The sequence below is a fragment of the Felis catus genome, chromosome D1 (genome assembly GCF_018350175.1).
Source record: "Felis catus isolate Fca126 chromosome D1, F.catus_Fca126_mat1.0, whole genome shotgun sequence".
Taxonomy (NCBI): Eukaryota; Metazoa; Chordata; class Mammalia; order Carnivora; family Felidae; genus Felis; species Felis catus.
This window is the reverse complement of record NC_058377.1, coordinates 58972481-58986843: the sequence shown is the minus strand read 5'-3', so window position 1 is coordinate 58986843 and position 14363 is coordinate 58972481. Positions and strand designations below refer to the sequence as shown.

General features: G+C 36.5%; 1 protein-coding gene across 5 annotated transcripts in view; it reads right to left on the bottom strand.

Annotated features, from left to right (window-relative positions):
* FCHSD2 (FCH and double SH3 domains 2) overlaps positions 1 to 14363 on the bottom strand; it is a 298964-nt gene that overhangs the window by 73626 nt on the left and 210975 nt on the right. For all 5 annotated transcript variants that reach the window (XM_019811869.2, XM_019811868.3, XM_011286612.4 and 2 more), the window contains one exon: positions 6731 to 6853. In XM_019811869.2, the coding sequence (XP_019667428.1) occupies positions 6731 to 6853 (123 nt within the window). The remainder of the gene's footprint in view (positions 1 to 6730; positions 6854 to 14363) is intronic.

Below are 14363 nucleotides of genomic sequence, written 5' to 3'. Positions count from 1 at the left end.
AAGAAAACCAAAGATGGAGGCATCACGATCCCGGACTTCAAGCTGTTTTACAAAGCTGTAATCATCAAGACAGTGTGGTACTGGCACAAAAACAGACACTCAGATCAATGGAACAAAGTAGAGAACCCAAAAATGGACCCACAAACATATGGCCAACTAATCTTTGACAAAGCAGGAAAGAATATCCAGTGGAATAAAGAGTGTCTTTAGCAAGTGGTGCTGGAAAAACTGGACAGCAACATGCATAAAAATGAACCTGGACCACTTTCTTACACCATACACAAAAAGAAACTCAAAATGGATGAAGGACCTAAATGTAAGACAGGAAGCCATCAAAATCCTTGGGGAGAAAGCAGGCAAAAACCTCTCTGACCTTGGCCGCAGCAACTTCTTACTCAACACATCTCCAGAGGCAAGGGAAACAAAAGCAAAAATGAATTATTGGGACCTCATCAAAATAAAAAGCTTCTGCACAGTGAAGGAAACAATCAGCAAAACTAAAAGGCAACTGATAGAATGGGAAAAGATATTTGCAAATGACATATCAGATGAAGGGTTAGTATCCAAAATCTATAAAGAACTTCTCAAACTCAACACTCAAAAAACAAATAATCCAGTGAAGAAATGGGCAAAAGACATGAATAGACAATTCTCCAAAAAAGACGTCCGGATGACCAACCAACACATGAAAAAATACTCAACATCACTCATCATCAGGGAAATGCAAACCAAAACCACAATGAAATACTACCTCACACCTGTCAGAATGGCTAACATTAACAACTCAGGCAACAACAGATGTTAGCAAGGATGCGGAGAAAGAGGATCTCTTTTGCACTGCTGGTGGGAATGCAAACTGGTGCAGCCACTCTGGAAAACAGTATGGAGGTTCCTCAAAAAATTAAAAATAGAACTACCCTATGACACAGCAATTGCACTACTAGGTATTTATCCAAGGGATACAGGTGTGCTGTTTTGAAGGGGAACATGCACCCCAATGTTGATAACAGCACTATCAACAATAGCCAAAGTATGGCAAGAACACAAATGTCCATCGATGGGCGAACAGATAAAGAAGATGTGGTATACATATACAATGGAGTATTAGCCGGCAATCAAAAAAAATGAAATCTTGCCGTTTGCAACTATGATGGAGCTAGAGGGTATTATACTAAGTGAAATTAGTCAGAGAAAAACAAACATCATATGACTTCACTCATATGAGGACTTTAAGATACAAAACAGATGAACATAAGGGAAGGGAAGCAAAACTAATATAAAAACAGGGAGGGGGACAAAACATAGGAGACTCTTTTTTTTTGTTTTTTTTTTTGTTTTTTAATGTTTATTTATTTCTGAGACAGAGAGAGACAGAGCATGAGTGAGGGAAGGGCAGGAGAGAGGGAGACACAGAAGCAGGCTCCGGGCTCTGAGCTGTCAGCACAGAGCCCGACGCGGGGCTTGAACTCACAAACCGTGAGATCATGACCTGAGCCGAAGTCGGTCTCTCAACCGACTGAGCCACCCAGGCGCCCCCATAGGAGACTCTTAAATACAGAGAACTGAGATTTGATGGGGGATGGGGGAGAGAAGAAAATGGGTGATGGGCATTGAGGAGGGCACTTGCTGGGATGAGAACTGGGTGTTGTATCTAAGCCAATTTGACAATAAATTGTCATAAAAAATAATTTCTCCCATCCTATGGGCTATCTTTTCTATATTCTCCTTTTTAAAATTTTTTTTTTAATGTTTATTTATTTTTGAGAGAGAGGAAGAACACAAGCAAGGGAAGGTCAGAGAAAGAGGGAGGGAGACACAGAATCTGAAGCAGGAGCCAGGCTCTGAGCTGTCAACCCAGAGCCTGATGTGGGGCTTGAACCCACGAACCATGAGATCATGACCTCTGCTGAAGTTGGGACACTTAACTGACTGAGGTACCCAGGCACCCCTGTCTTTTCTATATTCTTGAGAATGTTCTTCAATGCACAAAAGCTTTTAATTTGAGTAAGTCAAATTATCTGTTTTTTCTTTGGTTGCTTCTGCATTAATGGCAAAGCTAAGAACACGGTGCCAAACCCAAGGTCATAAAGATTTACCTCTACGTTTTCTTCTACAGTTTTAGGTCACTGATCCATTTTGAGTTAATTTTTGTATATGGAGTGAGGCAGGGGTTCAACTTCATTCTCTTGCATGTGGTTATCTTGTCTCAGCACAAGTCTTTTGTTGAAAAAAGTAGTCTTTCTTTACTAAATGGCCTTGGCAACCTTGTTGAAAATCAATTGGCCATAGATGTTTGGGCTTATTTCTGAATTCTCAATTCTATTTCATTGGTCTATATATGTCTGTCCTTATGCTAGTACCACACTATTTTGATTAATCTTGAATTAACTTTTGAAATTGGGAAATGTGAGTCCTTCAGCTTTGTTTTTTCTTTTCAATGTTGTTTTTGGGTATTCAGGGCCCCTTGGAAGTTCCATATGAATTTGAGGACAGGCTTTCCCATTTCTGCAAAAAAAGGTCATTGGAATTTTGATAGGGATTGACTGAATCTATACATTGCTTTGGGGAATATGAACTCTTTCAATCCATAAATATGATTTCCATTTATTTAGGTCCTCTTCAATTATTTTCAGCAATGTTTTATAGTTTCTCGATGTACAAGTCTTTGAATCCTTTATTTAAATTTATTCTTGGTATTTTATTCTTTAGATATTATAGCTGGAATTGTCTTAATTTTCTTTTGGTGTATTCATTGATGGAGTACAGAAACATAGTTGATTTTTGTGTTTTGATCTCGTACCTGTAATTTCACTGAATTGATTTATTAGCTCTAGTACTTTTTTCATGGTCTCTATAGTATTTTCTATACATAATTATGTCATCTGCAAAAACAGATAATTTCATTCTTCCCTTTCAATATGGATGCCTTCTACTTCTTTTTTCCTTGACTAATTGATCTGACTAGGATTTCCAGTACAGTAGGGAAAATGGGCATCTTTGTCTTGTTCCTGATCTCTAGAAGGAAACCTTTCAGATTTTCACCATTAAGCATGATGTTAACTGTAGGTTTTTCATAAATGCCTTTTATCTGTTAATGAAGTTCCCTTCTATTTCTAATTTGTGTTTTTATCATAAAAGTGTTTAATTTTGTCAAATGCTTTTCCTGTGTCTTTTCCCTGTTTCTTTTGAGATGATAATAGTTTTTTTTTCCCTTTATTTTATTAAGTTTACTTTTTGGTTAGTCTTCAAGGTATTAAGAGTGGCAATAACGGACAAGTCAATTTCCAAAAAAATACAGAATAACACTTCTTTTCTGAACTGTTAAAAAGCTATGTTACTAATTGGTAGGAGTCTCCTTATGCAGACAGAAAGCAAGCACACGTGAACAAACTATAAAAGCCAGAACTACCTTTGGAGTTACTATCCTAGACAAAATATTTATGACAACATCTGCTTCAGTTACATATACAAAGCATTTCATAAAATATTAAGGAGCAAGCTTCATAAATAATTAAACTTAAACAAAAGCTCCTAGGGCCAGGTGTTTCTCTTCAGAGGATGAAAGATACAGAGAACACGATAATAGCTACAGTGTGTCAGTATGGATTACCCCCCCCCCCCCAAGTATCTTTGAGAATATGTACAGTTACAATTTAGATGGGGGCAGGAGAATAAACTCCTCCCTAAAAAGACAAAGTAATAATGGTGTAGAATAAAAACCTGAAGACTTTCAAACTTCTCTCTGGGTTATCAGATCACTGTGCTGGGTTCAGCAGTGTAACAAGAATAGCATAACAAGCTCTTTGTAACAGAAAAGCACATGGCATAAAACTTAAAGGTATGAGCTCTTCTAGTTTTTGGAACAAAGGGCTCAACTCCTAGTTATATCATTCTTACTTTCAATATAAACAGAAGAGGATATCATTTATCCTCATCCCTGGGGAACAAGATATTCATATGAGTGAATGCAGAGAAAAATGAAAGCTTATCTCTTTATGTCCAAACCAGTTTATATATTTTTAATTCATTTTCTATGGAAGCTAAAGAGATAATATAGTATAGTAGTAGAGCATGGAAAATGCGATGTGTGAGTATGTAACCTCGGGCAGCCATATAAACTTCCTGAGTCTGTTTTCTTCTATATAACGGGCATGATAATATCAACCTCAGAGGATGTGCTTAAAACTCCTAGAAAATTAAGTGTTGTGTAAAATATTAGTTATTCTTTAAGACTAAATTTACCTGTTTTATAAACTAAAAGTAGTGTATCCAACATAACTTATTTTCAGAAAAAGATATTTTAAACAATTCTGTCAGAGGACAATCTCTCTGATAAAAATAAATGTAATAAAATATAATTTCTAATAAAATTAGAAATGAAAAATGTTACCCCACTAAAATACTCCCACTGAATGAAAACTGGAAAAACTCATCTCTAAACAGTTCATGGGTTAACAAGGGGGAGAATGCAGAAACAACAAAAAGCCCCTACATATAAAATGCAGTTAAAGTAGAAAAAGAAATTTTTAGCCTTAAGTGGATTTACTTGCAAGAAAGACTAAAACAAAGAATCTAATAGAAAAAGAAGCCTGAAAAAGAATAAGCACATAAATTGTAATAAAGTAGAAAGAAATAATAAATATAAAGGCAGGTATTAAGGAAATAGCAACAACATGAAGAAGTAGAGTAAAAGCTGGATCTTGGAGATTAAGAAGACAGACTGGTAAGTTTGATCAAAATGAAAGAAAGCACAGCACATACAGTATTAGAAATGGAAAGGAAGACGACAATAGAGTACCCAAGTTTATACACATATACCATCAAATTTGATAAATAAAATGGACTATTGTCTAGGAAAGTATAAGTTACCAAAATGTATTAAAAAAAGGAACAGGAAGCCTGAATGGGCCAATAAATATACACAGTTTGATCACTATTCAAAAATCAACTGCTCCACAAACAGAACAAAGCCAAGATGTTTTTATAGACTCATTCCCCCAACATTCTCTTATAGAAAATTTCAAATACATATACCTTAAAATAAAAATAACTATATGCAAACACCCATATACCCACTACCTAGATTCTTCAATTAACATTTTTCTACATTTGCTTTCATATAACTACCCATCTTTCTACCCATCCTACTTTCTATACATCAATCCTTCTATATCTTGTATTGGATTCTGGAAAATCCAGAAAATCCAGGAAAATAGAAACATGATAGGATTTCAAAGCACCAGACTAGTGATTTTTATATTTCTGTATCAACTTAATATTCTATCCATCTATCTACCTACCTACCTACCTACCTACCTACCTACCTACCTATCTACCTGTCTAATTTTTGAAGTAAACTCTAGGCCCTACATGGGGCTAGAACTCATGATCCCAAGATCATACTCCACTGACTGACCCAGCTGTGTGCCCCCCAAATTAATATTTTAAATGTTTTTCTAAAAATAGAAATAGAGTCATGGTACACTGAAAACAAGAATAAATATATAAGGAGGTGCTCAGGAAGAAGAGTCTATGCTTCTTTTCTTAAGAAACCCTGATTCCTTTCCAAACAATTTCTTAAGGTATTAAGCCAGTTCCTGCTTCCCCTGCCAAAAAAGAGGATTGAACGAAATCTTTAAAAATAGCTGTTACAAAATGAATATAGTTTTACAAATGCATGCATTCAGCTGGGAAACATTTACTATGCATTTAATGTATCAGAATAAAAAAATTACTAATCATAAGAACAATTTATCTTCAAAAGGACAGTTTGTATGCTGCAAAAAAATTTTAATCTGTCAGAATCCTGAAGAAAAGCAATTTTGTTTATTTTCTCTGCACACAGTGTGAACATGCCAGCAAAGTTGCTGGATCCTAACACTTTTGAACAAAGATTTACCATCAATGAATGACAGCATGTAGAAGGTAAGGTTAATTTTTAAAAAACAAGATAAAGCTTTCATTTGTTCATCAGTGATAAAATGCTACCTTCCCTTTTGTGTCTTTTTATTATTTTTTACACTGACACATGACCTTGCTGTCCTTCCATATGAATGAGTTGAGTGCATTCAAAATTTATTTGAGTGGAAGGTACAATTCCCTTTTTTCTTTTAAAGACTTTATTTATTTAAAAAAATTTTTAATGTTTATATTTGAGAGACAGCGAAAGAGAGAGACAGCGCGTGAGCAGGGGAGAGGCAGAGAGAGAGAGAGAGACAAAGACAGAATCTGAAGCAGGTTCCAGGCTCTGAGCTGTCAGCATAGAGCCCGATGTGGGGTTCAAACTCACAAGCCATGAGATCATAACCTGAGCCAAAGTCAGAGGTTCAACTGACTGAGCCACCCAGGAGCCCCTAAAGATTTTATTTTTAAGTAATCTCTACACCTAATGTGGGACTTGAACTTGCAACTCTGAGATCAAGAGTCACATGCTCTTCTGACTGAGTCAGTCAGGCACCCCGAAGGTAAAACTCTTCAAATCATTTCATCTCAAAAGCAATATGGCAGCAGAGTGATATCCTGCACTAGCTTGTACCCTTACCTCCCCTTTTCCCCTTTGTGCCAACTCATCAAGAACACCATGCAACTTTGTTAGAAGGAAAAGTGTTTCCAGGAGATTTGTCCTTTAAAGCATTCTTCTAAAGTACCGGTGACTTCATTTTGTTTGTATGCAAAAACATTTTAGATTCTAAAATGGATAACATCACATATTTCACTAAAGGTAACTTACCTTGCTGGAGGTTTCTAATAAAAACTGGAATGTGTTCTGCACAGCTTGGCATGTCTCTAGCTCAGTCCGGCTGAAGGCTATTAAATAATCCTTCAGGTGATCATACACATTTCCATCAAGAGCCTGTAAAAGAGTAATAAACAAAAGCAAAAAAAATTATGACAAAGCTTTGATACAGAACACCTACTGTTCACGAGGTAAATTCAGTTTAAAATCTATTAATAATAAATGGACAAAAGATAAAGATTGTTACATAAATGTACTTATAACCAGTAAACAATCACTTGGGAAAATGCTGAATCTTTCTAATAAATAGGAACTAAAAAAGATAAAATCCAATATTGGTAAAGCTGTAGAAACAGGATACACTTGGAGACAAAGTTATTGGGTTCTAATCTTTGTTCATCTGTTTATTAACTGCCATCAACCACTGTAGTCATTTTATAACAGAGTAGGTGTGGGAGTTAAATGGAACTGTGGATGTGAAAGGATCCAGGCACAGTGCCTGAAACAGAGTAGACATGCAATCATGTCAAATCATCTCCTCCATTTTTCCTCATCCACTGTTGGTAGGATTATAAATTAGTATACTCTTACTACAGAGCAGTCAGAGAAAAAAACACAATAGCAATGGTTAGAAAAAAGTGATTTAGAAATACACTTTTGAAGAAACACCAATGAAATGTCTGTAAAGAATTTTAAACATTCTTCTTTGTTTAAGCATTTAGAGTAGGATTCACTGAAATTGAAAGAAAAAAAAGAAAACTGCGAAACATTTGAAAAATAATTAGGCTATGATATATATAATGACTGAAATATAGGCACCAACAAAAACTATGGTAACTATACTGTTGCAAAAGTAGGTACAAAATAATTTTAGGTTAAAAAAAAAGTAAAACAAATAGCATACATATTAGCAACAACTATGGGGAAAATATATCTATAATAATAGCAATAATCAAAAAAAGGTTCTGGAGTCCTGCCAATCAATGGAAATTGTCTTAAAAATTGAGGTAAAATTTTCACAACATAAAATTCACCACTTTAGCTATTTTAAAGTATACAATTCAGTGGCTTTCAGTACATTCACAATGTTGTGTAACCATCAGTACTATCTACGTCCAGCATATTTGCACTGTCCCCAAAAGAAATCCCATATCCATTAGGTGGTGACTCCCATTTCTCCCTCGCCGCCCCCACCTCTGACAACCATTAATCTTTCTAAGGGTTTGCCTAGACATTTCATATAAATGGAACCATATAACACATGTCATTTTGTGCCTGCCTTTATCACCAGGCATAATGTTTTCAAGGTTCATCAATGTATTAATATTTCATTTCTTTTTATGACTGAATAATATTCTTTTATATGGATATACCACATTTAGTATCCATTCATTGGTTGATGGGCACTTGGGTTGTTTCCACTTTTTGGCTATTATGGATAATGCTGCTATGAACATTTATGTATAAGTTTTTATTTGAACATCTGTTTCCAATTCTCTGGGTATATGCCTACCAGTGGAACTGCTGAGTCCTATGGTAATTCTATGTCTAACTATTTGAGGAACTGCCAAACTTTTCCACAGTGGCTGCACCATTTTACATCCCCATTAACCATGTATAAAGGTTCCAATTTCTCTACATCCTCATCAATGCTTGTTGTTTTCTGTTTGTTTTTTTTAAATTATTCAAGCCATGCAAGCAGTATCTCCTTGTGGTTTTGACTTGCATTTCTCTAATGACTAATAATGTTGGGTATCTTTTCATGGGCTTACCGGCCATTTGTATGCTGTCCTTGGAAAAAGGTCTACTCAAGTCCTTCGCTCGTTTTTAAATTGGGTTGTTTTGTCTTTTTGTTGTGGGGTTGTAAGAGTTATTCATATAATCAGATACATGTATTTTATTAGATGTATGACTTCCAAATATATTCTCTTATTTTGTGGGCTGTCTTTTCACTTGCTCAATAGCGTCCTTTGATGCACAAAAAGTTCTTGTTTTGATGAAGTCTAATTTAGCTATTTTTCTTTTGTTGCTTGTGTTCTGGTATCATATCCTCAGTGGAGGTTTTACAGTAAATAAACTCTTTGTACATCTTATGTCTGGCTATTCCATTAAACTTTTACTATAACATTGATTTTTTTAGAAATGCACACCTATCCCCGAAGCACTGAGTAATAAAGCTGCACATTCTATAGTGCTTACTCCACCAGATGGCACCATCAAGCACTTTAAATATAGGCAGTGCAAATGCCTTAAAATTCCTTTCCACGTAGTCATGTAACATCCCAAGGGAGACTGCTGGTACTGTCTGAATACGAATTCCCAACTTAAGACATGCTTTTCATGAACTTGTTAAAAAAGAAACATATAAATTCTTCTGATATGGCTTTGCCTTAGAAATGCTCTTGGTAGATGGTCTTAACCTCATGCTTGCAGGAAACAACTGGAGCATTTTTATTTAAACACAGCAAGTAGCAATATAGGCGTCATGAGCTCCCAGCCTCTGAATTTTTGATTCAGTAGGCTGGGGTGGTGGTGGGGAGCTGAGAATTTACATTTTCTAACAACTTGCTGCTTGTCTGGGGACCATACTTTGAGAATCACTGGACTAAATGGTCATTTTAACTGATTAGGTTCAACGTTTACACAGACTTAGATCCTGGTGACCCTGTAGAGGCAGAGTGGCTGGAGGCAGAGAAGTCTACCATCCTGAATAGGGTCAACAGCCCCAGTACAGCAGTACAGCAGCTATTTTTAACAGAATAATGTCCTACATCATAATTAGAGGCAGCATTATGCAACACGGGGAAGAACTTGAGTTCCGAAGTTGGGTGTGGGTTAGAATCCCAGCACTGTTACTTAGTTCATCATTTTGATGGCTTTCTCATTTGTAATTAGGGAAAGTGGGAATACAACATACTCCACAGGCACATTGTGAAGATTAACTAAAGCAAAGGAAGTGACACAATGTTAATCTCCTTTCTTGCCTTCTTCAAAAATCTTCAATGGATTGGCCACATATTGATAACTGTTAAAGCTGGGTAATGAATACATGGGGGTATTTATACTACTCTTTTTTATTACAGTGTATGTTGAGAATTTTCCATAAAAAAATAAAAAGAAAGCCTGGATATCAGATTGGGAAAAAAAGTGATGCTACAATTTTTTTTTCAATGGTTCCCACTGTATATTTTGAAAAGTCAAAATTCTTTGGCTGGTATCTACGTTCCTTTACCATCTAGTCCCAAACTACCTCTCATTAGCACCATCTCTAATCATTGTTATCTGCATTGTACTCTACATCCCAACCAGACTGAGCCTTTTTAGAGAATGCCACTCACCTTCATGTTTCCAGTTAAGTTATTCTGTTGGCTTGGAATGTTCTTCCCCCCTTCTCTTCATTCAAATAGTAATAACTATAACTGACACAGGCAGCTAACATATACTAATGACATTTGACCTAGAGCTCTCGCTCTCCCTCTTTCTCTCTCCTCTCTCTCTCTCTCCCCCCCTCTCTCTCGAGAGTAGGTGATTGCTGGGATGGAAGCTGAGTCAAAAACAGCCAAATGGCTATAACTAAATGGCTAGGCTTCCTACCAAATACAGAAAGTCTGTCTTCAGTAGAAGAGATTTATACCAATTCACAAGGAAAAGCAGTGATGAGAAATTTGGCAGAGTGAAGATGGGAATGGGGAGGCAAAAGGGAGGGACAAGGAATGTCTTCAGATTGTGTGGTTTCTGAATAAGCACCCCCTTGTCCTTTCTGTGATTGGTTACCTGAGCCAACAAATTCCCACTCTGCTCGTGCTACTTTGAATTAGGTCTTGTTGAGTTGAGTTTGTTATTTGCAATTAAGAGACTCCTCACTAAAGGGTTCTGAATGAGGGGCACCTGGGTGGCTCAGTTGGTTAAGTGTCTGACTTCAGCTCAGGTCATGACCTTGCGGTTCATGGGTTTGAACTCCGCACTAGGCTCTGTGCTGACAGCTCAGAGCCAGGAGCCTGCTTCGGATTCTGTATCTCCCTCTCTCTCTCTGCCCCTTCCCTGCTCGCACCCTGTCTCTCAAAAATAAACATTAAAAAAAAATAAAGGGTTATGAATGATAACTAGCTTGTATTGGCTGTACTATCTAAATTATTTCTTTTGATTGTATTATAAGAAAAACTTTGATTCATCTAGGTAATTAATTGTAAGTAATAATAATTCAATAACTTGCTTTATATTCCTGGTTCTCTTCAATTAACCAGATCTAAAAGTCTGAGGTAGACAATTTTTTATTGCAAAGCTGAATCACAAATACATTCCAAAAGCTACATGTATTTCTTAGAAAATTTAAAGTAAGGTAAGAACTACTCAAATCTTTCAATAAAAGGTAAATGTGTCACAATTATAATATTTGATAAGGGTATGCATAGCGAAGATGCATCTGAGTGCTGTGTAACATTTATTTTTTTAAGTTTACTTATTTATTGAGGGGGGGGCAGAGAGAGACGGGGGGGGGGGGGGGAGACAGAGGTTCCGAAGTAGGCTCTGTGCTGATAGCCGAGAGCCTGATGTGGGGCTTGAACTCATGAACCATGAGATCATGACCTGAGCTGAAGCTGGATGCTTAAATGACTGAATGACCCAGGTGCCTGCCTTGTGTAGCATTCAATGAGCAAGGCACAAGAATGTTCTAAGTATACTTGTTTGTTCATTTTCAAATGAGCAATTGTGCACAAACTTCAATTAATATAGAGACCTGTGTGAAGAGCCACAAATTTTGTAATCAATGGTAAACTAGAATTCACATATGTGCTCAGAAATGGCAGAAGCATTCTTTCAAGGTTTATACAAATATGAGTTAATCTGGCAGTATGAGCTCCTTGGTGTTCTCCACTATGCAAAAATTTGGTAGGTTAACTCATCCAAATATGTATTTGAAACGTAGTCAAACTTAAAAAATTATTTGATACAAACTGCTAGGGGAAGAACTCCGTAATACCTGAAATGAGAAACCACAGGCCTTTGATCAGCCATACGTTTTAATAGTCTAGCAGTTTTTCCATTTGAAAAATTGACTTTGAATGTGTTTAAGCAGCCATGTTCTTTTCTCTTACCCATAGATCACACACTCCCTTATGTATTATTACCCCTGCCCTCTTTACTCATTGGATCAACCTGATCTCTAAAATCAGTTGAGTTTGAAATCAAAACTTGTAATAGTAAATACTCAAAATAGTAAGAAGGGAAGGAAGGAAGGAAGGAAGGAAGGAAGGAAGGAAGGAAAGAGAGAGAGAGAGAGAGAGAGAGAGAGAGAGAGAGAGAGAGAGAGAAAGAAAGAAAGAAAGAAAGAAAGAAAGAAAGAAAGAAAGAAAGAAAGAAAGAAAGAAAGAAAGAAAGAAAGAAAAGAGAAAAAAGAAAATTGGGCTGTCTTAACAAATTCAGAAATTTAAAATACTAGGATGTTCCACTGAACATTTATTTTCAGGAAAGTAGAAATTCTCTGGAACATGTTGGAAGAGGAAAATTATGCTGAATAAGGAGTTAGGAGAAAGAAAATGTGACATTTTTCTAAGCATTTGGTGCAATGTCCCCTACAGTGAGAACTTTAAACAGTGGCCTCCTTATTTGGATCCAGGAAGGGCACAGATTCTGTAGTTATATGGTTATGTTGAAATCTCTTTAGTTTCCTTAATACAGCCTAGGAAGGCAAACTCTTCGAAGAGCAATGGGCATTCTAAAATAGTTTTTGGGTAAAAGTCAAGGATATAAATATCAAGATGATGATAAATTTGAGCTCTCTTAAATCATAAAATTCTACAGTCCTCCTATGCTGATGCAAGAGAACAATGATTGCCTGCCTGCATTTGTTTCTTTCTGAGAAGACCCTACCTATACCTAACCAGGATGCAGAGAAAGTAGATTTTCACAAATTAAGAGAGATTAAAGAAGTCATGGGAATGAAAGGTACAGCACAGGGAATATAGTCAATGGTACTGTAATAGTGTTATAATGGTGACATATAGTGGCTACACTTGCAGTGAGCATGGCATAGAGTTGTCCAATACTATGTCATACACCTGAAAATAATGTAACATTGTGTCAACTATGCTTTAATAAAATTTTTTTTTTAAAGAGATCGAAGCACGTACTGAGTTGCATCTGTATCACTGTAAATATCTTAAGACATGACTGAATATGTCAATTGATATAAAGTAAAATTAGAAACACATCACCCAATTTTATACTTGTGGTTGTTTTGTTTAAAAGCATTGGGTTACTTCAGGTTCTGTGAAAGAGGAAACAAATAAGAAAGCTCCCCTCTGTGAATTACAAAACTCCAGGAAAGGAAAATTCAACACTGCTTCTCTATAAAGTCTGTGTTGTCCTCTCCCTCTCTCTTTTTTTTAAGTTTATTTATTTTGAGAGAGAAAGAGAGTGTGTGCGAGCGTGAGAGCGCATACAAGTCAGGAAGGGGCAGAGAGAAAAACAGAAGGAATCCCAAGCAGGCTCTGCACCATCAGTGCAGGGCCGGATGTGGGGCTCGAAATGATGAACTGTGAGATCATAACGTGAGCTGAGATCAAGAATATGCCCCTCTGTGTTGTCCTCTTGAGTTATTTACTAGCATGCATAATTGTTTGTGAGTGTGCTGAAACCATCTCAATATTTAGGTTGCAACCCTAAAGCAGTATGGTCCGATAGAAAGCTTTGAACCATATATGCTTGCATTCAAATCCAGGTCCACTGCTTATGAAAAATATTACTCTAAGCAAGTACTGAATCTTCCTTCTTTAAACTCCTGATCTGATGGAGTCAAAGAGTATAGTATTTGTAAAAGATGATTATTAGAATAATAAAGCTTCACCATTTCTATGTTCTATCCAGGATTTTCATCTATTTCCCTTATAGGACCCAGAGTGAGGGTTTTTTTTTTGTGACAGACTTGGTTTTGAATCTTGATTCTATTATGTACTTAAGGCCTCAGTTTCCCCATTTATAAAACAAAGAATAATGTATCTTCTCATGAGATCTGTAAAATAGGCATTTTCAAGTGTACCATTCTAATTCGATGTTTCTTTTATTATGTTTTTTTGGGAATTATTTTCACAGTGGTTGCCCAGAGATTATAACTAACATCTTAATTTAAAGCAAACTGGTTTGGATTAATGCAAACTTAATTTCAACGGTATATCAACTTTGGTCCTACAAAGCTCTATTGCTACCCTCCTCTGTGTTATTACTGCCATACAAATGTATCCTTAACACATTATAAGTCCATCAACATTTTATAATTTTGTTTGTTTATTTATTTATTTACATTTTAGAAAGAGAGAAAGCATATAAGCGGGGGAGGGGGCAGCGGGAGAGACGGAGAGGATCTCAAGCAGGCTCCATGCTCAGGGCAGAGCCCCACGCAGGGCTCAATCTCACTACCCTGAAATCATGACCTGAGTCAAAATCAAGAGTCGGACACTCTACCGACGGAGCCACCCAGGTGCCCCATGTTGTCTTTTAAATCAGACTTTAAATATTCCTTTCTCAGACTGGATAATCTCAATTGTCTCACCTTAAATTCATGGATTCTTTCTTTTGCCAGCTCAGATTTGCTGCTGAACCCTTCTAGTGCATTCCTATTTTAGTCATT